We start from the raw sequence: 26,590 nt of genomic DNA on the forward strand, positions 1-26,590 counted from the left end.
AGTCAAAAAGGCTTCGAATAGTCTGACTCCTGCTTCCTCTTCTGGCCTCTTCTTCTTTCCTGAAACCCTTATTTCTTGCCTTCCTGCCTTCTGTGCACGCTCTTTTCTAGTTTAGGATTATTTTTCCTTTTCTGGGTACCCCGTTAACTTAGTCCCCATTTCTTTTTTTCTTTTTTTTTTTTTTTTTTTTTTTTTTTTTTTTTTTTTTTTTTTTTTTTGAGACTGAGTCTCGCTCTGTCGCCCAGGCTGGAGTGCAGTGGCCGGATCTCAGCTCACTGCAAGCTCCGCCTCCCGGGTCTACGCCATTCTCCTGCCTCAGCCTCCTGAGTAGCTGGGACTACAGGCGCCCGCCACCTCGCCCGGCTAGTTTTTTGTATTTTTTAGTAGAGATGGGGTTTCACCGTGTTAGCCAGGATGGTCTCGATCCCCTGACCTCGCGATCCGCCCGTCTCGGCCTCCCAAAGTGCTGGGATTACAGGCTTGAGCCACCGCGCCCGGCCTAGTCCCCATTTCTTAAGGGAAGCCCTACCCAACATCTGTTTCAAGGTGGGCTGCTCTATTATAGGTCATCTTAAACCTTGTCCAGTTGTGATGTTGGCTTCTTTTGTACTTTTATTTTTTAATATCTCTTAGAGAGCTCATCTGGCTTTGCTAACACTCCATTCACAGCTCTACAGTGCTCAGCACAAAGTAGGGACTACATTTATGCTTACTTCATAAAAGAAAGTATAGGTTTCTTGCAATTATCCTAAAAAATAAATATTTACTGATTACAGATTACTGGTGGAGTGGTTTCAATAAATATTTATTAATTTATTAAAAAAATGAAGCACTACCCTCAACTAAGCACCCTTTTACATTTTAGGGAGAAGACACACAGGCTCTAATCCATATAATTTATTGGGGTATACAGTTGTGCCAACTAACAGAATATTGAAAAGGACTATATAACAAAGATATGCTTCAGACGTGGTTGTGTGTTCCTTTAGGAAAGAGATTCTACAGATTGCAAAATCTGAGCTATATATACTGCAGCATTAGCAGAATGGGCACTCTAGGGTGCAGCAACCTTTGCAATTTTGTTAATTGGTGTATTCTCAGTTTTTACAAGAGTACCTGATGTTTAGTAGGCACTTAATAATAATTTATAAAGTAAAGAAATAGAAGGTAGCTAAATACAAAAGAGGTAAACAAGTGGCAGTGAAAAGACTCCAGGTAGAGTAAACAGCATGTACAATTCCCTAGACTGACAAAATTTTTATATCTCTGCAGCTTCATGTTGATGCCAATATGAAAATGGCATCATTTAGATTGTGAAGTATTTCATTGAGAGAAGGACTTCAGGAAGAAAATGAGGAGGGGAATACGAGTTTTGGATGAATTAAATCCGTGATATATTTAGGCAAATAGAACAATTTCAATTCCTTCAACAGTGTTGTCCACAGTATTATTACAGCCTTTGAAACATTTTCTTCTAGATCGTAATTTTTTCTTTATTCTCACCAATATTAAAGATGTGAGTTTGAGTTAAGCTTTCTGACAAAATATGTCATCCAAATTCTAATTTCTCTCTCTAGCACATAGAAATTCCAATGATTTTATCATTCAGATGCAATACGGTTCTGAGTTAAAAATTATAGCCTTTTATAGTACACTTAAATTGTATTTGTAAATGTTTATTTTATTTCATTTGGGGAGCAGGGTATTTAACAAAATGTCAAAGCTTTTTGCACCTGAGAGGGCACTTTCTACTAATGCTGCAGTATGCATAGCTCAGGTTTTGCAGTCTGTAGAATTTCTTTCTAGAGGCACATACGACCTGGTCTTGTGCATACCTTTGTTATATTCTCTACTTTCAATTTTTATCCATTGGCCTGAAGCAGGGGAAATCCAACACATGTTATCAGAGTTATCTTTTGTTTCTGCCATTCCTAGCAGTAACCAGCAGGTGGTATCAAACAATTTTACATGTGTTCTAGTGCAGCCTTTCCTGCCTGTTTGGTTTCTGAGACTTTTCCTTCTTAACTTCCACCCCACACCCCAACCACAAATATACAGGAGGATTTTGTTTTATTTTGTCTTTCTGATTTAAATCTACCTTTGCTTTCAGAGTGGTATTTTTTGCATACATGCATTGAAGTATTTATTTATTTTTTATAGTAGGGGCACAGCTTTACATGAAGAAACTCATTTGGTCTTAGTAACAACACTATTAGAAAGCGCTATTGGTGATCCTTATGTTAGAAATGGGGAAGCTGCTGCAGCAGTGTCAGTTTCTGTGCTAAACTACCTACCTTGGTTTGACTTTCTTCTCAGCGTGTATTTTCACCCAACACCCTTTGCTTGGACATCATTTGCTCACCTAGTATGAGTTAAAACATCAATTATCTAACGTTTTTGGCCTATACCTTGATATAAAAATATTATATAAAATAAACCAAAGTGTAAAAGTGCTATAAGTTAGGTATTGTCAAGCATAGGGAATCCTCACATATATTTCACATATTATAGAGAATTTTAGTGCTGAAAACACTTTAAGTTACTTACCTTTTTTATTCTTAACTGACAAAAAAGCCTCCCAGATAAGTGAATTGTAGAGATCTCACAGAGGTGATAAAAAAGAAACAGTCTGTTAAAGAAATGCTGAGGAAACATTTAGAGAGTACCCAACTAGGTGCAGAAAAATGCACATTGTTGGTAGACAGGTACAGGGAAGGTTTGTGAGCTTTCCAGGTAAGTGCACTGTCTCTTTGTTTAATGTCCAGTAGTCTTTGTTTATAGTGTCATGAGACCAGGCTACGACAAAGCAGTAAACAGAAAAGGTAGCATTTAAGAATCATATTTTTTCCAGTAAAAAGACAAAAAGAAAGGGAAGAAAGGAAGGAAGGAGGAGGGGATCTAGAGACAAAGTTAATAACATTATTGCCAAATTTCCAAAATCAGATGAAAGAAAATATAATTTAGATATAAGGAAGATCGCCTTACGGTAGATTTGTATTAAAATTGCTCTAATGTTTTATTGCCTAGAATGAATAGACCAAAATCTAATTTTAAACTGTTAGCGTAGACTTAGAAACAAAATTCAACTTACGGTTTGCCATCATTTGGACTTGCATTTTGTTGTAAATGTTTTCTGTTTTTTAAAAAAGTTAATCAGTATTAGTGCATCCATCAAATATTCCAAAAATTCACATTTGAATTAGAATTGATAGATGCCATCAACTATCCCTGCTTTAAATTAAAATTGTTGTATTATTTTTTATCACAAATGCAAAGCAGTTTCACTGCAGAAAAAGAAAATAATATAATCTCAGTATTAATTTTCACAAATAGCTAATATTACCATCTTAAATTGTATCATTAGAGATTTTATGTTTTAATTTTATTCCTGGTATTTCATTTTAAAATAGCAAAAAATGTAAAACAAAAAAAAGTCAGCCACAAGTCCATTTTAATTTTCTCCATTCAATCTAAATACCACATTCTTCCCCAAAATGGTAACTGTAGGTGTTAGTTTTCTGATTTTTTTTACTACACTTATACAGTTACATGTATATTGATATATAAATCTAGCTGTGTATATTTTCATTCAAATGGAATTATGAAACTTTTAATGCAGAATATTTGTAGTCAATATATAGCACTACTTTATTCTTTGTGATATTGTCATGGTATTTATAATGAAGGTATTCAACAAATTTTCAGACTACTTCTGTATCAGTTAATAGACCAATTTGCCACTCTGGCTTTTATAAGTAGTGTTCATAGAAGAGTCTTGTATATCATTTATCTCTATACTTTCTTTTTTGTTATCTATTGACACATTATAATTGTACATATAAATATGGATTACAAAATGCTGTTATGATTTTTAATACAATGTGGAAAGATTAAACTCAGCTAATTAATATATCTATCACCTCTAACATTTAACATTTTGTAATGAGAATATTAGAAATATTCTCTTAGTGAAATAGAAGTTACCGAACTTAATTAGTAGCTATATTTGCCATACTCTGCAACTGTTCTCAAAACAAACATGAAAATTATTCTTCCTATCTGAGGCTTTGTACCCTTTGGTTATCATCTCCCCATTCCATTTTCCTGACCTCATAGCCTCTAGTAACTACCATTCTTCTCACTGCTTCTGTGAGTTCAATTGTTTTAGATTTTACCTATAAGTGAGAACATGCTGCTTTTGTCTTTCTGTGTTTAACTTATTTAACTCAGAATATTATTCTCCAATTCTATTCATGTTGCCTCAAATGGCAGAGTTTCTTCTTTTTCTGAGGCCCAATACTCTTCCGTTGTACACATATACCGCATTTTCTTTCTTAATTCATCCTTTGGAAGACACTTAGATTGATCCCGTAAGTTGGCTATTGTAAGTAGTGTTGTAATGAACATGGAAGTGCAGACGTCACTTCAATATATTGATCTCAAGTCTTTGGGGTAAATTCGCAGAAATGGGATTGCTGGATCATACGGTAATTTCATTTTCTGTTTTTTGAAAAATTCCCATACTGTTTTCCGTAATAGTTATACTAATTCGCATAGTTTACATTCCAACCAAGAATGTGCAATATACATCTTTGCCAACACTTGTTCTCTTTTGTCCCTTTGATAATAGTCATTCTAAAATACGTGAAGCGATATTCATTATAGTTTTTATTGATATCCTCTAATGTTTAGTGATGTTGGCCATTTTTTTCACTTATCTGTTAACTATTTATGTCTTCCCTTGAGGAATATGTTTTCAAGTCCCTTGCCTGTTTCTCAATTTGATTACTTATTTTATTTCTATAGAGGTGTCTGAGTTTTTTATATACCTTGTAAAATAAGCACTTTTCAGTTGTGTGGCTCGCAAATGTTTTCTACCAATCCCAGATTTTTATCATTCTGTTAATTTTGTTTAATACATGGAAACTCTTAATCTTGATGTAATCTTACTCGTTTATCTTTGTTTTTGTTGCCTATGTTTTCACAGTCAAACCTAAAAAATTATTACGCAAACTAATGTCATATACCTCTTTCTCTATCTTTTATTCTAGTAGTTTTAGAGTTTCATGTAGCTCTAGGGTTTTGTTATTGTTGTTGTTGTTGTTTTCTGTCAAATCAGCAAGATACATTTTTTCAGAATGGCAGTACAGGTTGACTATCCTTATCCAAAATGCTTGGGACCAGAAGTCTTTTGGATATTCTTGGATTTTGGAACATTTGTAGAATACACACTAGTTCAGCATCCATAATCTGAAAATTCTGAAATCTACAATGTCATCTTGGCACTTGAAACATTTCAGATTTTGGAGAATATTAAATCTGAGATTTTTGCCTGAGGGATTGTCAATCTGTTATAACAAAAGTAGGAAGAATAAAAATAGCTAACAATTACATATTCTGTCTACCCATTAGATGACCCACTAAGCTATTAAAACAGAGTCTTTGGTAGTCCCTAAGTAAAAAGAACACAGACTTCATAGAATTAGTTAAGAAAAGCTAGTAAACAAACAATAAGTTTGTCAATAATAACAACAAACCCCAGAGAAGGGTCAGAGTCTGATTTCCAGATTTGCCACATTACTATATTCCTAATGTCCAATTTTCAAAAAAGAATATGAGACATACAAAGTAAAGAGAAACTATAACCCATTTTCAGGAAAAAAAAAAATTCGTTAGAAATTCTACCTGAGGAAGCTCAGACATTTTACTAACAACACAAAGTCTTTAACTATGCTAACTATGATAAAACAGCTAAAGAAGACCATGTCCAAAGAACTAAAGGAAAGTATAATAATGATATTTCAAACACTTTATCAATAAAATAATATAAATTATTTAAAATTGAAACAATTAGAAATTCTGTAGTTCAAATTATCATAACTGAAATAAAAAATTCACTAGAGAGGCTTCCCAGCAGATTCAAACAGTCCAAAAAGAAAAATCAGTTACCTCAATGATAAGTCAATTAAGATTGTTGAATACGAGGAACAGAAAGAGAAAAGAATGAGGAAAATTAATCAAAGTCTGTAAGACCTGTTGTACATCATCAAGCATATCAACACACGAATCTTTTGTAGTCACAGAACAAGAGTAGAGAAAGAAAGGTAAAAAAAGAATATTTGGGCCATGCATGGTGGCTCAAACCTGTAATTCCAGCACTTTGGGAGGCCAAGGCAGGTGGATCATCTGACGTCAGGAGTTCAAGACCAGCCTGAACAACATGGTGAAGCACTGTCTCTACCAAAAATAAAAATAAATTAGCTGTATGTGGTGGAGCATGCCTGTAATCCCAACTACTCCGGAGCCTGAGGCAGGAGAATTGCTTGAACCTGGGAGGCAAAGGTTGCAGTGAGACAAGACCATGTCACTGACCTCTAGCCTGGGTGACAGACTGAGACTCCACCTCAAAAAAAAAAAAAAAAAAAAAAAAAAAAAAAAAAAAAATTTGAAGACGTGATGGCTACAGCCTTTCAAACTTGATGAAAACCTTCTATCAACACATCCAAGAAGCTCAATGAACTAGAAATAAAGGAAATTCGAAGACATCACAACTGGATATATCATAATGAAACTTTGGAATGCCAAAGGCCAATAGAGAATCTTGAAACAAGCAAATGTTACAAGCAAAGTAACACCTCATATAAAAGGGATTCTAAATATGATTAGCACCTAACAAATAATCAAAAACCATGGAGACCAGAGGCCATGGGAAGATATTTGAAAATAAAAATATTCAACTTAGAATTATTCATCAAAACTAAGATAAAATATTAAACATTAAATAAAAAATGGTTTTATATTTATTTATATTTAAATTTATAAATTTATTTTATATTTATTTTAAATATTAAAAATTAAATAAAAAATTAATATTTTATTAAAATAAAATATTTACCATATTAAAAGTTTAATATTAAAATAACATATTTATAATATTAAAAATAAATATAACTAGACAGAATATCAGCAAAATATAGAAGACTTGAATAGAGAATACACCAACTACACCTAACGTACTCTGGTCATAAAAAAGGGAATGCTCATATTTCTCAAGTGGACATGAAGCATTCTCTAGGAAGATAATGCATTAGGCCATTAAACAAGTCTCAAGAAATTCAAAGACTGAATTATTACAAAGTATGTTCTGACACTACAATAGAATAGAATTAGAAATCAATAAAAAAGTAAATTTGGGAAATTTATAGTATGTAAACATTAAACAAGACATTTCTAAATAACCACGAAATCAAAGAAGAAATCACAAGAGGTTTTAGAAAATATTTTAAGATTGAATGGAAACAAAAAATAACGTATGTTATGGAAAATGACAAAAGCTTGTTCTTAGAGAGAAATTTGTATATCTAACCACTTATGTTACGAAGAGAAAAAAAAATTCTTAAATCAATAACTTAACCATCTTCCTTGAATGGTAGAAAAGCTAAACCCAAAGCAAGGGGAAGAAAAATAAATGATAGAGTAGAGATAAATTGTAGAGAGAACAGAAATAACAAATAGAAAAAATTACCACACAACCATAAGTTGGTTTTTGAACAGATCGATAACACTGAGTTATTTTTAGCTACAATGACCAAGAAAAAAAGAGACAAAAATCAAATTACTAAAATTAAGCAAGAAGAAAGGACATCACTTCTGACCATAGAGAAAAAGAAATTTATATAACATATATATGTGGCAAGGCACAGTGACTCATGCCTGTAATCACAGCACTTTGGGAGGCCGAGGCGGGTGGATCACTCACTTGAGGCCAGGAGTTTGAGACCAGCCAGGCCAACATGACAAAACCCGTCTCTACTAAAAATATGAAAATTAATTGGACATGGTGACATGCTCCTGTAATCCCAGCTATTCAGGACGCTGAGGCACAAGAATCGTTTGAACCCAGGAGGTGTAGATTTCAGTGAGCTAAGATCACATTACTGCATTTCAGCCTGGGTGAAATGTCAAGCAAGACTGACTCTCTCAATCTCTCTCTCTCTCTCTCTCTCTCTCTCTCTCTCTCTCTCTCTCTCTCTCTCTCTCTCTCTCTCTCTATATATATATATATATATATATATATATATGTATATATCTGCATCTATATCTATATATAAATTCTGGTAACAATTGTATGCCAAAAATTTAGACAATCTATATTAACTATAACAATTCCTAGCAATGACACATGACTAAAATTAACTCAAGATTCTGAATAAACCTATGACAAATAAAACTATGAATTTAGCAAACTAAATATTCCAATTAAGAAAACCTCAAGGTCAAATGGCTTCACTGGTGAATTCTCCCAAACATGTAAAGAATTAACAACAAACTTTCTCAAAATATTCCAGAAAATACATGAGAAGGAAACATTTCCTGACTCATTTTATAAGGCTGTATTACCAAGATACCAAACTAGAGAAAGAAATCACAATTAAAAACCTACAGATCCATATTCCTTTTAAATATAGATGCAGATGCCCTCAATAAAATACTAGCAAACTAAAATCAGCCATATTTTAAAAGGATTACATAGCATGACAAAGTGGGATTTATCCCAGAAATGCAAGGTTAGGCCAGCATACAAAAATCAAATCAATATAATATAACATATTTATGGAAAATAAAAAAAATAAAAATGCAAACAATCATACCTGTAGGTGAAGGATTAAAGTTTCTCCCTAACATCAGAAATAAGACACAGATGTCTGCTCTCACCAATTCTATTCAACTTTATACTACACGTTCTAGCTAGGGCAATTAGGCAAGAAAAACAAAGTATACAGATTGGAAAGGAAGAAGTAAAACTGCATGATCTTATTTATAGAAGACCCTTAACGAACCACGTCAAAATTGTCACAGCTATTAAATTCAGCAAAGGTGCAGGGTACAAAATCAACATACAAAAAGTCAGTTGTGTTTTTGTACATAAGCAATGAACAGTCTGAACAGAAAGTTAAGAAAGCCATTCCATTTACATTAGCATCCAAACAAATACAATATCTATAAATAAATTTAACAAAGAAGATGAAAGACTTATATATTGAAAACTATAGAATGTTGCTGTATGAAATTAAAGAAGCCCTAAATAAATGGAAATGTTTATTACAGAGAAATAGAGACAGAGAGAGACAGGAGAGAGAGAGAGAGAGAGAGAGAGAGAGAGAGAGAGAGAGAGAGAGAGACAGAGAGAGAGAGAGAGAGAGAGAGAGAGAAAGAATGATCTAGTGGAAATATATCCTGTGTTCAAAGACTGAAAGACATAATATCATTAAAATGACATTACTACCAAAATATCATGTGCAGATTCAATTAAATATCTATTAAAATTCCAATGACCTTTTTACAAAACTGAACAAAATGATGGTAACAACATACAGAAACGTAAGGGATCCTGAATAGCCAAAACAATCTTGAAGAAAACTAAGACTGATGAATAGGAATAAGAAGGGACCCAAGCTTCTCGATTTCAAAAGTTACTCTAAAGCTAGAGTCATCAAAACAGTGTAAAACTTGACTAAGGGCCGGGCGCGGTGGCTCAAGCCTGTAATCCCAGCACTTTGGGAGGCCGAGACGGGTGGATCACGAGGTCAGGAGATCGAGACCATCCTGGCTAACACGGTGAAACCCCGTCTCTACTAAAAATACAAAAAAACTAGCCGGGCGAGGTGGCGGGGCCTGTAGTCCCAGCTACTCCGGAGGCTGAGGTAGGAGAATGGCGTGAACCTGCGAGGCGGAGCTTGCAGTGAGCTGAGATCCGGCCACTGCACTCTAGCCCGGGCAACAGAGCAAGACTCCGTCTCAAAAAAAAAAAAAAAAAAAAAAAAAAAAAAAACTTGACTAAGGATATATATGTAGATCAATGGTATAACATTTGGAGTACAGAGATATCCCACATATCTATGGTCAATTGATTCTCAACAAAGTGTCCAAGATAATTTAATGGGGAAACAAAGGTCTTTTTTCACACATGGTGCTGGGACAACGGGCTATCTACGTGCAAAAGAATGAATTTTGACATCTACCTTACACCACACACAAAAATGAACTGAAAATGGAGCAAAGACTCACTGGTAAGACCTAAAATTCTAAAACTGATAAGAAATATGGGGCTAATTCTTCATGACCTTGCATTAGACGACAGTTTCTTAGGCATGACACAAATTTGTAATGCCCTATATCTTCCACAATATCAGGAGAGTATCAATTTTTAAAAATTTTACTAACATTTTGATGATAATATTGCTTTTAAAAAGCAACTTTTTTGTATTATCTTTACTATTGCTGATGATTTGTTATTTTCATTTCCTATATTAAGCGTATATACATACATATGTACATGTATATGTATATGTATGTATGTACATGTGTATCTGTCTTATATTCTATTCTTTTGTATGAAAGTCTCAAAGGAAAGCAACGTATTCATCAAAACCTTTCACAATTTAGTGTGTGCAAACATAATATGTTTCTGTAAATGTGGTTTTTAATAACTCAGCAGCTGGTGAAATAAAGTTCCTTTTTTCTTTCATTCTTACTATTACAATCATAGGGTATTTCTAGATGCATTTACTCATGCTTTACTGGAATTATTGCTATTTTGAATTGCTAACTGTATTGTAAATGAATGAAAATACTGCTTTATCCTAAAGGAAAATAAAATACAAAGAACCTTCAAATATGAATGAACATTTCTTTAACATTTTCATATTTTCTTTTAATTTAATGTACCTCCAGTGCACATAATTAAGCTTATATTGGATCCCTGACAAAACAGGTTATTGTAGTGGACATTTTGAGGACTTATAATGCAATTTACCTCCTGAAATATTGCCTTATTTTCTCTTATCAATTGTGACTTCCCTTACCACTGTCAGAAAAGCTATATGTTAAAAGGAAAGGAAATATACTATTTTAAAACCAAGAAAATTACAAATTAATTAATTATATTTTATGAGTTTTTGTTTTTAGTGGTTTGGTTTATATTTTATGGATTGTAAGTTATGTTGTAAAAGAAAATTATGTCCTCATAATGCTGAGCAATCCAGAATTATTGATTTAATACTGAAATAGCCAGGCTTGAAGTTCCTTCCTTCCTTCCTTCCTTCCTTCCTTCCTTCCTTCCTTCCTTCCTTCCTTCCTTCCTTCCTCTCTCTCTCTCTTTCTTTCTTTCTTTCTTTTTTCTCTTTCTCTTTCTCTCTCTCTCTGTCCCTTTTTTTTTTTTTTTTTTTTTTTTTTTTTTTGGAGACGGAGTTTTGCTCTGTGGACCAGGCTGGAGTGCAGTGGTGTGATCTCAGCTCACTACAACCTCTGCCGGTTTAAGCAACTCCCTACCTCAGCCTCCAGAGTAGATGGGATTACAGGCACCCGCCACCATGCCAGGCTAATTTTTGTATTTTTAAAAGAGATGGGGTTTCACCATCTTGGCCAGGCTGGTCTTGAACTCCTGACCTTCTGACCCACCCGCCTCAGCCTCTCAAAGTGCTGGAATTACAGGCGTGAGCCACCGCGCCGAGCCTCTTGAAGTAGTTTTAAATCACGGTTCCTTCATGATTACTTCTGTGGGTTATTGGTCCACTGCTTAACATGATTCAAATAAATGATGAACAAATTAATGTGAGGGTTTTATAAGATTTAAAAAATATATATTAATTGGCAATGGGCCCATTTAAAGTGCCTGCTTTTCCTTGTAGGTAATGCTACTTCAGTATTCCCAGTCTTTTTAACTTCAATAGTACTTAGGAAGAGGAAAAGTGATTTTTATACAGAACAAAAATGGAAACCGAAAATATTTTGAGAGTCATTACATGAAGAAATATCATACCTATTTAAGATAATTAACTTTACACTGTATTCTAGCATTTATTCATTTATTTATTATTTTTTGGTGGATAAGAGTAGCAAAAGCTTTGGGGGATGGGGGCAGAAAGAAAAGCTACTTCCCATGCTGTCCTGCCAGTAACTATTGATGTTTTTGGTTCCTATCTTTTCTTTTGCAGGAGTAACAACTGTCCTAACAATGACAACTCTAAGCATCAGTGCTCGGAATTCTCTCCCCAAAGTGGCTTATGCGACTGCCATGGACTGGTTTATTGCTGTTTGTTATGCATTTGTGTTCTCTGCCCTAATTGAATTTGCAACTGTTAATTACTTCACCAAAAGAGGATGGGCTTGGGATGGGAAGAGTGTAGTAAATGACAAGGTAAGTGAGAGCTTCCGTGTTATCATTATTAAGAAAATACCCTAATGAATTCAGCTTGTAACAGATATGTTTCTAAAAATTGACATTAAAGACATCCATATATCTATGAATTTAAATCACATCAATTTCTTTTAAAGTGTTCTCGCCTGAAATCCTTTAGGAGCGCTTGTAGTAGTAATACTTCCATTAAAACCACTCCATAGCATCTGTTGAGCTGTATGTGTCAGGCACTGTGCTAAGTGTTTTACCTATGCTCTCTCACATAATCTTTATAGCATCTTTATGACTAGACTGCCTTCTTATTCTCATTTTTACTCATGAAGAGTCTGAAACAGTAAAGCTATTTACTTGCCCAAGCTTACACAAATTGTTAGTAAATATACTTGAACCCCGATATACCTGTCTGACTGTGAAGTTCGTGGTTTTAACACCACACTGGATTATTATAAAGAGATTGGAAAAAGAAAATGGACATTAGTTTTACTTATTATAGAATTCCAGGCTCTGTCTATGAATTGAGTCCTCTTCACCTATTCCAATCTCTGTTGATTGATTGTAAAAGCCCATGTAGCATTTTTTAAAAATTTTTTCCCATGTTGTATGGAATAAATACGTCAGTACTGAAATGCCTAGGAATTTTAAATTCCTCATGTGGTCTAAAGGGGAAAAGTTATTTGTTTTTAAGATTAACTTCTTTTGAGATTATTGCTGTCCATATTCAGTTTTCAAGTACTGAATCTAATTAGAGATTTGTGCATTGATATAACAGCTGTTTCCTTTCATACTCTGTAGATTATGTATCTGCCTTAACAGGAGGCTTAGAATGTATCATAATCATCTATATTCTTAATAATGGTAAAATGTTGTATTCAGAGAATTTCTTTAACATTGTATCAACCTAAATGCTTCTTTTATTAAATTTGGATTAACCTACTTGCAGATTTGATTTCTTTTCCAGTTATTTGAATATATTTTTTCATTTCTATGACAATATTACAGTTAAAATATATAAGCAGTAAATATTATAGTTTAAAAGTCTTGGTCTTTTTCCTTAATTTTCTAAGCCATAGAAATTTTAATAAGGCTGATGGTTTATTTCATTTTATAAGTTGTATTTTCCCTACTAACAGAGCCAACAAATAAATATTAAAAGGAATCTGGTCAATTTTGTATACTTAACTTCTGGGCTGTTTCAGCATTTCCATTACATTTTAGTATTGATTTATGTTTTCATTGTCCATATGGTTTACTGCTTTTTCATGGTATCTATGCAATTATTTTTTGAGGTATATTGGTTACATATGCACTTTCATACTAATTTTTTGGAGATAAAATATTAGACCTTTGTTAATATGTCGCAAAAGACAAATGTTTTGTGCCATGAATTCCCATATGTAAATTTATTGATATATTATTTTAATATTAGAGAGTACCAAATTGACATTATGAAATGATATGCCTTCTCAACTCTTTACCTTGGAAAGCAGAAGTACCTCTAAATGTGAAAAACAAATAATTGATAATGCTCTGTAAAAGCAATAGCTTACTCCGTGTGAATAGTGGATTTAAGTCTAATCATATGCCAAATTACACATAGCCAGGATAAATCTATGTCAAAATCACTGAGATTCCAACCTAATTTTCAGGAAAAGAATTAACATTGTTTATGTTATTTTAGTTCTTGTGGTTGACTTCAAGAAAACAATATATCAGGCATTGCTTGTTCTCGTTTCCTTTTCCATAGCTAGAGTGCCCAGCACAGTGTCTGGTCCTTACCAGGCATTTCATGAATATTTATTGTATAAAAGAATGAATGAGTTTGTGATCTTAAATCTGACTATGTAATACCAGTGGGAGGACTTCTTTGCCTTCATGGAAAGTTTTGTTAAAAAAAAAATATATATATATATATATATTGAATTTATCAGTGGGTTTTCTATCCAATTTCATGATTCAGATGAGTTTGAGAGTTGTTTCATAAACCTACCTTCGGACTAAGAACTAAAATGTCCTTAAAACTAAAAGGAAATCCAGAAGAGTGCCCTAAAGTAGCTTATCTGCTTTTACCTTAATATTCCTTAGACTTAATTTTTAAATAGAAAATTATAATTTTCTTTAAATACAGAGTTTTTGTGCACAGGCTATTTGTAGTGCCCTTTCTGACTAACCAGGCTTATGGAAGTCCTTTTTTGTGTGACATTGGTAAACATGAGCAAATATGGTTATCTGTCAACCCAATGAGCAAATGAAAAGTTCTTTGAAAATTCATAAAATACCAAGTATCAATTTGCCCCATAAGAATAATGATTCAGCTACATATTGATATTGTATGTTTTAAGAAAAAGACATATATCTTTAACCTGTTTACTACATGTGATGGCACACTCAACATATTACATGTAGAATGTGCACTGATACTTAAATTTAGGTTTTATAAATAAATAAACACTCTCAGTAATATTCAAGCTACGTTTGAGCTCTATATTAAAAGGCAAAGTTACTTTGCTCTGTAGGTTTGGGCAGGACTTTATACTACTTTTAGCCTCAGTTGTGAAATTAGGCAAGAAAACCTTATCAGTAGAAAAATACAGTGCTGGATCAGATTATCAAACTCCAAATTGTTATGCCTTTCCATATATGAAGGTGTCTATTTATGCTCTTATGGAACCCTTTTTCATATCCGATGTTTTTCCTTTTCTCCTTTTGTTCATTACAAATTCTTTCACTCAGCTCTTAATTTGATCTCTTTCATTCTTGCTTTCTCAAACTGTTCCATTAGTTATTGTTTTCTTATTTTATGTCTTCAAAGCCATCTTATTATTTTCAACTGCCTCCTTTCTTTCAGCTTATGAAGATGCTTAATATGCTTAATTTACCAAGATGAAAACTCTTTCCAATCCTATGCCACTTTCTTCCCACATCCTCAGTTTCTCACCTCTTTTCTATATTCAAACTTTTTTAAAGCTTTGCTTGCAATGTTATCACTTTCAACTTAATTCTCGGCCAACTATAATCTAATTTCCTTTTCATTTACTATCTTGTAGCTGAAGAGCACTAATAACCTCCATACTTTAAGATCTGAAAATGATTTTCCTATTTTTCTCAAGGAATCCCCATTAATTTTTTTTTTTACTGTTATGCTCCAGAATTGTTCTTCAGGCCCAGCACAGAAACTTTTTCTCTTCTTTTCCTTCTTAAATCAAACTTCAGAGGATCAGCTTTCCTCCCTCACATCCTGGCAGCTGCCACTGTTCATTTTCTGTTTTTTTTATTCTCTGCCAGGGTTCAGAGTGGATCCAGCTTCCTTGGCATCCGTTCTTGTTTATCCCTAAAGACAGTTAATTCTGCTTTCTTTAATGCTTTTTTTGTTTTCAGTATTCACTGTGTGATTCTCACTTTAAGGGTTTTACTGACAATGCTTTCATGAATATCTGCAACACTAAGCATACTGTCCCCCCATTTGCCATCCTCAGCACAAATATCAATTCCTCAGGAAATTTCTGAGCCCTCCCCTGCCCTTGTAAATGATGAGGCCTCCATTATAAGTGTGTACAGTACTCTGTTCTTTTGCATTAGAGCCTTTATTGTAGTTTGTAATTGCATGTTTCTGTCTCAGCTCCTTCACTGATTATGAAAATGACCATTTTTGTTTAATACATCACTTCTTTCTGGCATTTTGTACAGGCTCTTACATGTGTTAGGTGCTCAGTAAATATGGTATGATTTAAAGAGGTATTACCCAATCAAAATTTAAAACCCTTGCCTTCATTTCACTATTCAAAGTCATTATCAATAACTATACACCATACCTTTAAACTTACAAGATAGTATATCTAACCTCTTCCTGGAACATTTCTACCTGAATATAGCATCTCAATCTCAATCTCAACATGAATATAACAATATATGTTTTAGAAAGGATACAAGAAAATTGATTTTATATCTTTCCACTGCCCATACCTGGTATCAGTAATTGGTACTTCAGTTAATGCCACAACATAATCTTATAAGCCAGCAACTTGGAAGTAGCGCTCAACATCTAGTCAGTCAATAAATCTTGTCCATTATTTTCCTTACATATCTTAGACCATATTTTCACCATATCTCTTTACTTTTTTTGTTACTCCTTTATATTTTTAATCGTGTCTTCTTCTTATCTATCTCTATATTACTGTCGGAGTTATTCTAAACATAAATCAGATCATTTAACTAACTCTTCAGTTCTTTAATGAATTATTAAAGACAGGTATTCAAGGAGCTAAGCTAATATGGCCCAAGTATATAGTTTTCTCTTATGTTTGTTTTTATGATGAATAATAAGGAAGATTTTTATTGTGATTTTACTTCTATGTGTCTGGAATATTTCTATTTTAGAAATGAAAATTGGTCAATAAAGTTACTTGGTCAGAATCACACATCTAATAGGTAGTGAATCCAGGATTGAGGATAGATCTAAGTTTCATAGTCATATGATTTCTCTAACCATTACTAGCCACCATCATTTCCCCAAACTCTGCACAGCTCCATAACATTAGACCTCCTGACCCCTCTTGCAATAATATGTCCTCTTCTTCTGCTAACTGACAAACTCCTATTATTTGTTAAGATCTATCTGATTTTACATAATATGAAAACTTTTCAGACTAATGTATTTAACTCCTCTCATTCCCAAAATTGTGTTTTGACACCACTTGGTACGAATTATTTTTACAACATCTCATTACATTATAGTTGTATTGCAAATAAATCTGTTTCTTGCACTAGTTTACAAGGTCTGAGTGGACAATGTTTTGCCTTATTCATCATCGTATCTGCTGTTACTTAGCACAGTATTTAGTACATATTTTATTGAGGTGATAAAAAATGTATTTACTTTAATTCCTTGAGATTGCTTTCAATTCTAAAGCTGAGTCAGTGAGTCCAAACTGGCTAAGGAAAGTATAGAAAACAGTAGATAATAAATTACTCAAAACGTAGACATAGGAACAAAATATCCAAACAGTTATGGAATGTGCTATTGTTTTGAGTCATTTTATTTAATTCATAGAAAACATCATGTTTTCAAGTGTATTTATTTATTTATTTGTATTCATAACATCCTGCCTTGTTCCAAAGTATTTCAGGCAGTTTATCAAAAGAATGCGTTCACTTAAATTATAATTGAATAAAATAGAAATAAAATTAGAAAATCAAGGTGAAAGAAAATAGACTCAAATACATTCATCTTTGGGCTAGCACATTAGCTGCAGTCAATAGCGATAGTAGTTAAGCTTCAAATTCTCAGCTTCTTGGTGACCAAAGTGACACCTTGGGGGAGGGAAGAGTTATTTTTCTTTGGATATATAAATTTTCTCAGAGAAAAACTTTTCCTTACTCTGAAATTGCCTTTTGAAAAAAATATCATGTTGGCTTTTTTTTTTCTTTTTTTTTTTTAATTAGGGGAAGCTGGGTACTGTAGCAAGTGATGTCAAATTTTTCCCAATAAACGCAATAATGGATTTCATATTGATGTTTCTTTTAGTCCCCTTCAATAAAAGCTGAAGGCATTATATTAACATACAACTCAGTGAAAGCAATTCTTCAACGAGCTAAGCTAATATGTTCCAAGTATATAGCTTTCTCATGGCCCAGTTTATTCCAAGAAAGGACTTTAGAGTACTTAGAGAAGTGGATGGACTGTTTAACCTTCAGAGAATCTTCTGTAAGTATCACTTTTCTCAGTCAGGATGATTAGTAGACAGTTAACAATAGCATTATCTGACCGATGAGCATGTTGTTATTTTACAAGTAATGGGCTTTCTAGTAGCCGCAATAACTGTAAAAAGGCAACATGAGATGGTAGAAAAAGCATAGATTTATACTTTGGAGACCTGATTGTTTTCTCCAAGCCTATTATTTTTAGTGTTTGAATGAGAGCCCCATTTCTTTATTGTAAGGAACAGTCCCTAAGATTCTTTCTGACTCCAAACTATGTAATTGTTATTTTCATTCAAAGGCCAGATCACTTTACTCATAGGTGTTTATATGTTAGCTAGAACATTGGCTGAAGTTACTAGCAAATTATTTTCTCTACCACTCATAGGAAGTCAAGACTGTTTTGATACAATGGTGTAAGACATTTTAATTTCTGTAATCCGGATTTTTCCAGACTTAATATTTTAAATATATATCCAAAGACTGCAATAAAGTGATACACTCAAAATATACTTAAGCCTGTTTAATGCCATTTTAAAATGGAAAATCAACTTGTGTGGGTTATATTTTTTTCATTCCACTTCATTGACAACTGAACATTCAACAAACTGTATAACAGCATAGTTTACTCTACCCCCACCCAGATAATACATAATATATAATATTATATATATATATATATATATAGTTTTGTTTATAAATCAAATCTTCACCTTCTGATATGGGTCTAAATCACAAATAAAACAGCTTCTACAAGCTTTGATTTTTTAAATTGAGCCTGTTTTATTATTTCCCAGTCTTACACATCTGTAGATGGTGAAATTGAAGACATTCAGGAGACTTACATAATAGAATTGAAGAATAAGCTTTTGAATTCTGTATCAATTGATCCAATAAAGTATTTATTATAGTCTATATAACATATTATCTTAAGTTATACTTTATATGTTATATATACTTTTTTTTAATCATAGTAAGCATTTTAGTTACATGCCACTCATTTATCATTAAGCAAATGTTTCTGAACCTGCTCTGAGCCAGGAACTATGCTAGGAGCTCTGCAGTACACAGTCTGTGCCTTCAAAGAGCTTGCAATGAAGTGAAATGAAAACAAAAGTGAAAAAGATACATACATGTTTCATTTTAGAGGCAAGCACCAGGGTCCTGCAGAAAGGCATGAAATGGCAAGGAAGTGCAGGCAGTAGAAAGTGTTATCTCAGTCAATATGACTCAGAGCTGAATCAGTGTTAGCCTGGTGATAGCAAGGAGGCAACCAAGGGACAATGTGGAGTTAATTATCAGTTCTGGCTGAATTGTGTCACCAGTAGCAGGTTAGGGGTAAAAGTGAGTGTACAGATTTCGGCAAGAAGTGAGAGTGGATGGAAGCTGAGTGCATTTCTGGACTTTTTTTGTTTTGTTTTAATTACCTGTGGGACATGTAGGTAGAGAAGTCTAGTGAAATTTAATGGTTAAAAATTCTGGAGAGATATTGTATCAGTCATTCATGCATAGATTTCAAAAGCCATGAGAATTGCTTACAATTAATAGAAAGTAGTGTCAGTTTGCCTGCATGATCCCTAGTCTCCTTCCCACTGATCCCATTCTCAACTTGTAACATTACCTTTTTTGAAAATGGACTTCTGAAACACAGTGTATATTTTTGGCTATACCTGGCCTTATTCTCAAAAATGATACGAAGTGGCCTATCTTGGTGCCTTAAAGTAGAAATACAGCATGAGATTAGACAATAGGAAGTTAGGCAGTCAGAACTATCAGAACTTTTCTAGTTCTCAAAAGAAACAAAAAATTTTGTATAGGAACATGAGCATAAAAAATTCATTTATGAAAATGAGTACTGTTTTTAATTATTAACACAAAGGTTTTCATTGGATTATTTCTCTTCAGGTTCTGAGTGTAAGCTAAAAGTTACATTAAATAAAGCAGAATCAGTCATGTGGCCCAAGGATTCAGCCTGCTGATGGTCTGGCTTGATCCAAAGCCTGCATGATATTCAAAGAGGTCTCTATAGTACGATTTCTCGCAACATAGTTATTTTTAATAGAAGTCGATAGTGAATAGGGCCATGTAATACTTCCCAGTTATCATTTAGCTAGGGTATGGATATTCTTTGGTCCTATCACTATCAAATCTGGGTCTTATAAAGAATATTAATAATATATGTTATGTAGACTTAACTTATAGACTCTGCTTTAGAAGATCTTAGAATTCTAAGTCAGCTATGAATTCAACAGTATTTTTTTTCTCCATAAACATGGTTTTAATTTTAAATAAAGAGAAACAATCTGCTTCACTATAGATTTGAAGTTATTACTTTCAAATGGACTGAGGGGAGTTATTTTCCCCTTTAAAATAAGGCTTTGTAAAATTCTGAGCCAGAAAAGCTTTACTGTGCTGTGGCTAGGAATTCAGAAGATGAAGCACCGTAGGATTGCCCTGCCCTTCATTCAGTGAATTGGTAAGAAATTACAGGTGCCAATAACCGGGTTCTTAACTAAAAATGGTACTCATAGCTGTTGTACTTTGCTTACTTGGTCCTGAAAATGGTAGTTTCCAAGTTACAAGAGAGCCAAAACCATCATTACCTTTTTAGGTTCTGAGCCCTACTCTGAAGTTTACGCTGATTCAGAAATTAAAGCCATACTTTAAACAAGTGAGAAAATAAGGTGAATTTTGTTATTTATAGCTGTCAATAAAAATTACAAACATAACTTGGAACAAGTTTTAACACTGCTTATTAAAGAGTCCACAGTGTTAGCATGGAACAAAAAATGCCAACATACAAATATGCAGGGTTGATACTTGGCTGGTATGTGCTGCTTCTCATTTCTGATTGGTCAGAGTATCTGTTCAGACTGATGAGTCCCTTTGCTCTAGAGTTTTACAAAGATTTTGTACCTGTATTTCTTGTGCATGTATGTGCAATTGAAGGGTATTCAAGTGGGGGGAAAGAAAATATTGGTTAAAATTAGTATAGGGTTTCTAGTTGGAGACTGCTGTTGCAACAAAAGACATTTATATCTTATGTTTCGTGGTCTACATGTCTAAATCCTACACCATAGTTCCTCATCCAACATAAATGTCCTACTTCCATCAAACTTTCCTTGAGTTCTTCAATAAAATATTTGTCTTCCTCTACCTAACACATAATAAATTATATTGCCTTTACATCTTGTATACCAATAATCACTGTCTGGCTTGTAATAGTTATGATTTGCAGTCCACTAGGAGAATATGTGTTTCTCAATGTGGTTAGAATAATACATTCATCCATTCGCTTATTACAACAGTTTGATATACTTTTAGTATCATTATTTTCCTCTTGTCAAGTTACAAGCTGAAGAAAAATATTAAGGAAATTTCTCAAGGCCCAGATTCTTTATATGTGCAACTTAATATCATTTTAAATGACGTTTCAATTTGGTTCAAATAATAATATAAACACTATATATTATATACATTATAAGTTGAAAAATCCTTTTTGAAGATTGACCTATTGGTATAAACCCCAACAAGAATATTTTAGGAAAAAGCATACTCCCATGTCTCAAACAGCTTACTCAGACAGAAAATCGTATGGCATGGTGTTTAAAAGCAGAGGTTTAGAAGTCAGATACATCTAAGTTTGAGTGCTTTTTCAGCCATTTAATAGGCAGAGACCCAGTCAAGTCACAAAACTTTTTCAGCCTTCATTTTTGAACTTATATCATGGGGTTAATAAGGGAACTTTCTATCCCGTAGTGAGGTTTGTCAGAGATGTCACCTTGGCTAGCAATCAACCTGACACATTCTAGTGCTCAAATAGTGTTACTTATACTTTCCTTATCAGTTTTTCACTTGGACATTTTCCTCTATTTGTAACACTGGAAATACTTGCATCATTACTGAAGAAAAGGTGTTTTGTAGCTTTTATAAAGTTACAAATGGTGATCTCTCATCCTTCCTTCTTTCATAATTAAGCCAGATCTGGAAGAATGTCAGTAGGGGAAAGAGGAGAGGGAGAAACTCAGGCCAGTGAAAGATGGGTGATCCATGACTGTTTTTAGAAACTCCTGGGCTTTCAGAGCTCCTTTTGTAACTTATTTGAACACTTTGAAAGCTCTTAATTAAAATAACTAAGAGTCAAAATACGATTGTCGACCAATTTGTCCTCTATATCTGTTGCTTTACACATTGCTCACTATTTTGGCTAATTCACTGCTGTCTCAATTTACTTTGTATTTAAGTAACTAACAATATATTTATATTAGTAAAGAAACAGATAAATACTATTTATATTTTCATTTTATTAAATGAATTATATATTATTTCACTGACGTATTATGTGGCTAACTTGTGAAAGGCTTCATGCTAATTGCTAAGATGACAAAGTTGAACAAGACAGAAGCAGCACCAGCCTTCATTGAAAGAGAAAGCAAGATGTCAATCGAATAATCACATGACTAAGAAATAACACATTTTGGAAAATGTTATAATGGAAACAAATTAGGGTGTTATGAATGAGTATATATGGGGAGCAAAGTTATGTTTAGTTAGGGTAGCCTTAAGGAAGTCCTTTCTTAGGAAATGGCATTTAAACCAAGACCAAAATAAGAGTAAGAATTGGTGGTCATGTGAAAAATGGGTTGGGGAGAAGGTATTCCAGGTTTTCAAAACTGAGGTCTTCTGGGCTGGGAAACTATCATGGTGAAAAGCATGGCACCAAAGCAAGAAAGTATTTTGAAAACTGAGGTTATTTCAGGGGAACCAGTAGGTAACGAACAAAAGAAAGAAGCCATTGTAAAAAATGTTGTTTCCATTCTAAATTCCATGAAATAGTGTTTAAGGGAAGTAAGCATAGAAGTTAAATGATCCAATTTATGTCTTACAAAAAGATCCCTTTGGCTTTAATGTGTCTAATGGTTGGACAAAATCAAGCCAAGCTAGGACACAAGGTCCAGGCAGGAGATAATAGTGACTCAGACCAGAGTTTGTGATAACGAAACTAGAGATTATAAAGAGAAACCGGATGAGCTAAGCAAAAATCCAAGACTTTGTATTTTATTCTCCTTCTATGTTTCTAGGATTTGTTGCACTGCCATCTTCATAAGGTTATGATTTCCCATTTTCTGAGTAAAGCATTGCTGTATGACTTTGACGTGAGGTGGGAGGGAATCCTGTTATGAAGCTAGAAATGTGGGATCATTCATTGTAGATTATCATTCCTCTTGTTAAAATATTTCTACATTTCAGTTATTCAGTTATTCATTTGACAAATGCTTGACTGGCTCATGAGAAGAGAAAAGTTATATTGGTTTTTAAACTTGTATTTTTCCATTGTTTATTTTCCATGTCAACCCACAACCAAAATGATTCTCCAGGAAAGTGGTACCATTAATTTTACTCTGGGGGTTTTCTCACCCTAATGGATTTTTAATTTAATAAACACCTTTATTTATTTTCCTAATTTCTGGATTTTTCTAATGCATGATCATTTGTATTAGGATACTTTCCTTCAGAATTTGAAGTGGACTTTAGAAAATGTTAAGTTGCAAACTCAACTCACACTCTGTTAATTTTTGTATTTTTCAATAGAAAAAAGAAAAGGCTTCCGTTATGATACAGAACAATGCTTATGCAGTGGCTGTTGCCAATTATGCCCCGAACCTTTCAAAAGATCCAGTTCTTTCCACCATCTCCAAGAGCGCAACCACGCCAGAACCCAACAAGAAGCCAGAAAACAAGCCAGCTGAAGCCAAGAAAACTTTTAACAGTGTTAGCAAAATTGACAGAATGTCCAGAATAGTTTTTCCAGTTTTGTTTGGTACATTTAATTTAGTTTACTGGGCTACATATTTAAACAGAGAACCTGTATTAGGGGTCAGTCCTTGAATTGAGACCCATGTTATATTTGGGATGTATAGCAACATTAAATTTGGTTTGTTTTGCTATGTACAGTCTGACTAATAACTGCTAATTTGTGATCCAACATGTACAGTATGTATATAGTGACATAGTTTACCAGTAGACCTTTAATGGAGACATGCATTTGCTAACTCATGGAACTGCAGATGGAAAACACTCCATGCCAAAACAGCCATTGCCTTTTTAAAAGATTTACCCTAGGACCTGATTTAAAGTGAATTTCAGATGACCTGATTTATTTCCTATTCTTCTAATAGAGATGAAAATGGGGATCCTGTACGACCTTTTGTGGACCCTTTTGGTTTAGCTCTTAAATAGGAGTATTTTCTACTGTTGCTCGATTATGATGGAAGATAACATTGTCATTCCTAGATGAATTATTTGAAGTAACAAACATTGTATCTGCAACATCAGCGCCGTTCATGAATGCTCAGAGTCCCTGCTATTGTAGCTGGAAGCTTGGCACACATAAGAAAAACTGGAGATTTGAAATCAGCTTTTAATTGCTCTGTATAGTATCTATAGCCATGAACATATTACAGCATGACAAGCTCAAATAATTTTGACTCAGCCCAATAGGATGTTAATTGTGCCTACGATTTAGTAACTATTGGAGTGTCATGGTCATTACACTTTTAGCTTCAGAGTTTATTTGAAAGTAATAATTGAAATCCTACAATTAATTTTAATCATTGTAAGCTACCTTAATTTTAAAAAAAAGAAAATAAATGTGTCTTAATCTTTCCAGGTATGTGCTGTATTGAAATTGATCAGCTAAATTTTACTGGTGCTGGAGACTGGAAAAAGCATCCAGTTTGGTTGCTGCAGAGCAGCATGCATATTGGATTAGAAAATTGTGCCAAAAACTCCCACTGATGAGCATTCGTAGGTGCCCCGCACTATGGCAAGCACTTACATGATACTCCTCTTTCCTGTTTACTGCAAATTCTGCCTTAAGGCTTCTTTTCAAGACTCAGAAGCCACTAATTATAAAGGAAAGGGCAGTTAATTGGCACATTTTTCTCTTGTGAAAGCAGTTCTTTCAGATGAGAATTAATGAAAATCTGCTTTTGTAAATTGCAACTTTAAATTTCACTGACTCAAATTTACAACAGCTTTGTATACCAGAAGAGGTTTTGGTAAGGGTTGAACATTTTTACACTGCAGCTTTAAAATATTGCCAATAGATTGTGGATTATTTCACGCGCACAAACTATAAACACACACACACACCTTAATTAGAAACCACAACTTTAAATTTTATGTAATTACTAGCTATTAATGGGTAAAATTCATTTTTCTTTTAATATTTTAAAATATTATTTATACCCCTGAAATATGCTAATACAAGTTAAAAATTGCGTATTATGCCTAGATTCAAAGTTTTTGCCTAACCTCAGATACTTTTGATTGACATGTACATTAGCAGTTATTAGTTGACTTTTACCAATATATGCACCTTTACGATGGTGTTTTTGTAGAAACATAAGTAGTCAAATAGTAACATTTATTGCAGTTTTGTACAGTATTTGAGCATAGTGCATAAATAGGTATGCTAATAAAATCAATAAAAGGAGTACCTATGGAAATAAGGAAAATCTCAACAAAAATTGCTATTCCTTTGCCTCATTTTTTAAATTTACTTTGTTTCAACGTGATTCTATTATATGCTTTGCATGATTGTATAAAACCAAGGTCACAAATGCAACTTATTAACGGAATTTGCCAAGAAGACAGCGTTGACATTAAAAATTCCCTCACAAAAGGTAATCTATAATCCTTCATAAACTAAAATTGTTACATGAGCCAATAAATGTATTTATTTAATTCCCTTCCAGTAACACCTTCTTTGTTACCTAGTTTTAAAATGTGCACTTTATTCATACATTGAAATAGAAGATATCCTATTTTCTTATACTTTTAAATATAGCATAGCTCTTCTGTATAGTTTAGGGATGTGTGCAATTGTATGAGAAAGTACACAATGCTAGAAAGCAAACAATGAAACTGCTCTATATGGTATGCATTATTAGATACTTTAAGAATATTTTGCTTGTAAAGTCCACATCGCCCCCTTAATGTCTGACTATAAGTTATAAATTTATAAATATGTGTATATGTAAAAACCGTTGTAAATAACAGTTTCTGTATGACCACAGAAAAGACTCATCTGTACTTTGGGCAAAGAGCTGCTACTATATTGATGGCACCAGTATTATTAGCACTTGTGGCAGATTGAACAGGAAACTTATTGCTGTTATTCTTTTTTTAAATTTCAGTTAAAATTTTATTTGAATGCAATGACATTCTGGTAGTTTAGATTTTTCAGTGATGGGGATCAGAATTCTCTGTTATTTCTTTAAACTTTGGTGTACTTTTTACGTATTTCTTCTTCTTTCAATGTTTAAATAAATCAGAAGGAGCTTCTGCTCTTGTGGGAAGACTAGGGATGCTCCATGGAAATTGCTTTTAAATTATAGAACAAGATTCTTAACAATTATTCTCCTTTCCATGAACCAATGCAAAAACAAATTTAAAAGGATATTAATTTATCACAATAAGGCCAATTTTTCAGGAAATACATTTTATATATACTAACACTGATTTCTTTGGCCCATAAGATTATACCTATTTTATGCAGTTGTACAATTACATAAAGATTTATGGTATGTATAAAATGTAGATAACTACATGTACATATATAGAGATATAATCTCATTATTTTATAGCTACTCCTCTGATTTCACTAATATTTATTCAAAAATATTTTTTACT

The 26,590-nt window shown here is 33.3% G+C and overlaps 1 protein-coding gene across 4 annotated transcripts in view; it reads left to right on the forward strand.

The window, feature by feature from the left end:
- The window catches only part of GABRA2 (gamma-aminobutyric acid type A receptor alpha2 subunit), a 150,717-nt gene extending 126,192 nt beyond the window's left edge, over positions 1–24,525 (forward strand). The window contains exons 9-11 of one of the 4 annotated variants that reach the window (XM_030917098.1): positions 11,997–12,199; positions 17,721–17,900; positions 23,486–23,782. In XM_030917098.1, coding sequence (XP_030772958.1) covers positions 11,997–12,199; positions 17,721–17,900; positions 23,486–23,782 — 680 coding nt within the window. Of the gene's footprint in view, positions 1–11,996; positions 13,356–17,720; positions 17,901–23,485 lie in introns of those variants that run through there. The other 3 variants (XM_010358013.2, XM_010358014.2, XM_010358015.2) reach the window with 3 other exon arrangements.
- Positions 24,526–26,590: the final 2,065 nt, after the last annotated feature.

Source organism: Rhinopithecus roxellana, chromosome 2, assembly GCF_007565055.1.
Source record: "Rhinopithecus roxellana isolate Shanxi Qingling chromosome 2, ASM756505v1, whole genome shotgun sequence".
NCBI lineage: Eukaryota > Metazoa > Chordata > Mammalia > Primates > Cercopithecidae > Rhinopithecus > Rhinopithecus roxellana.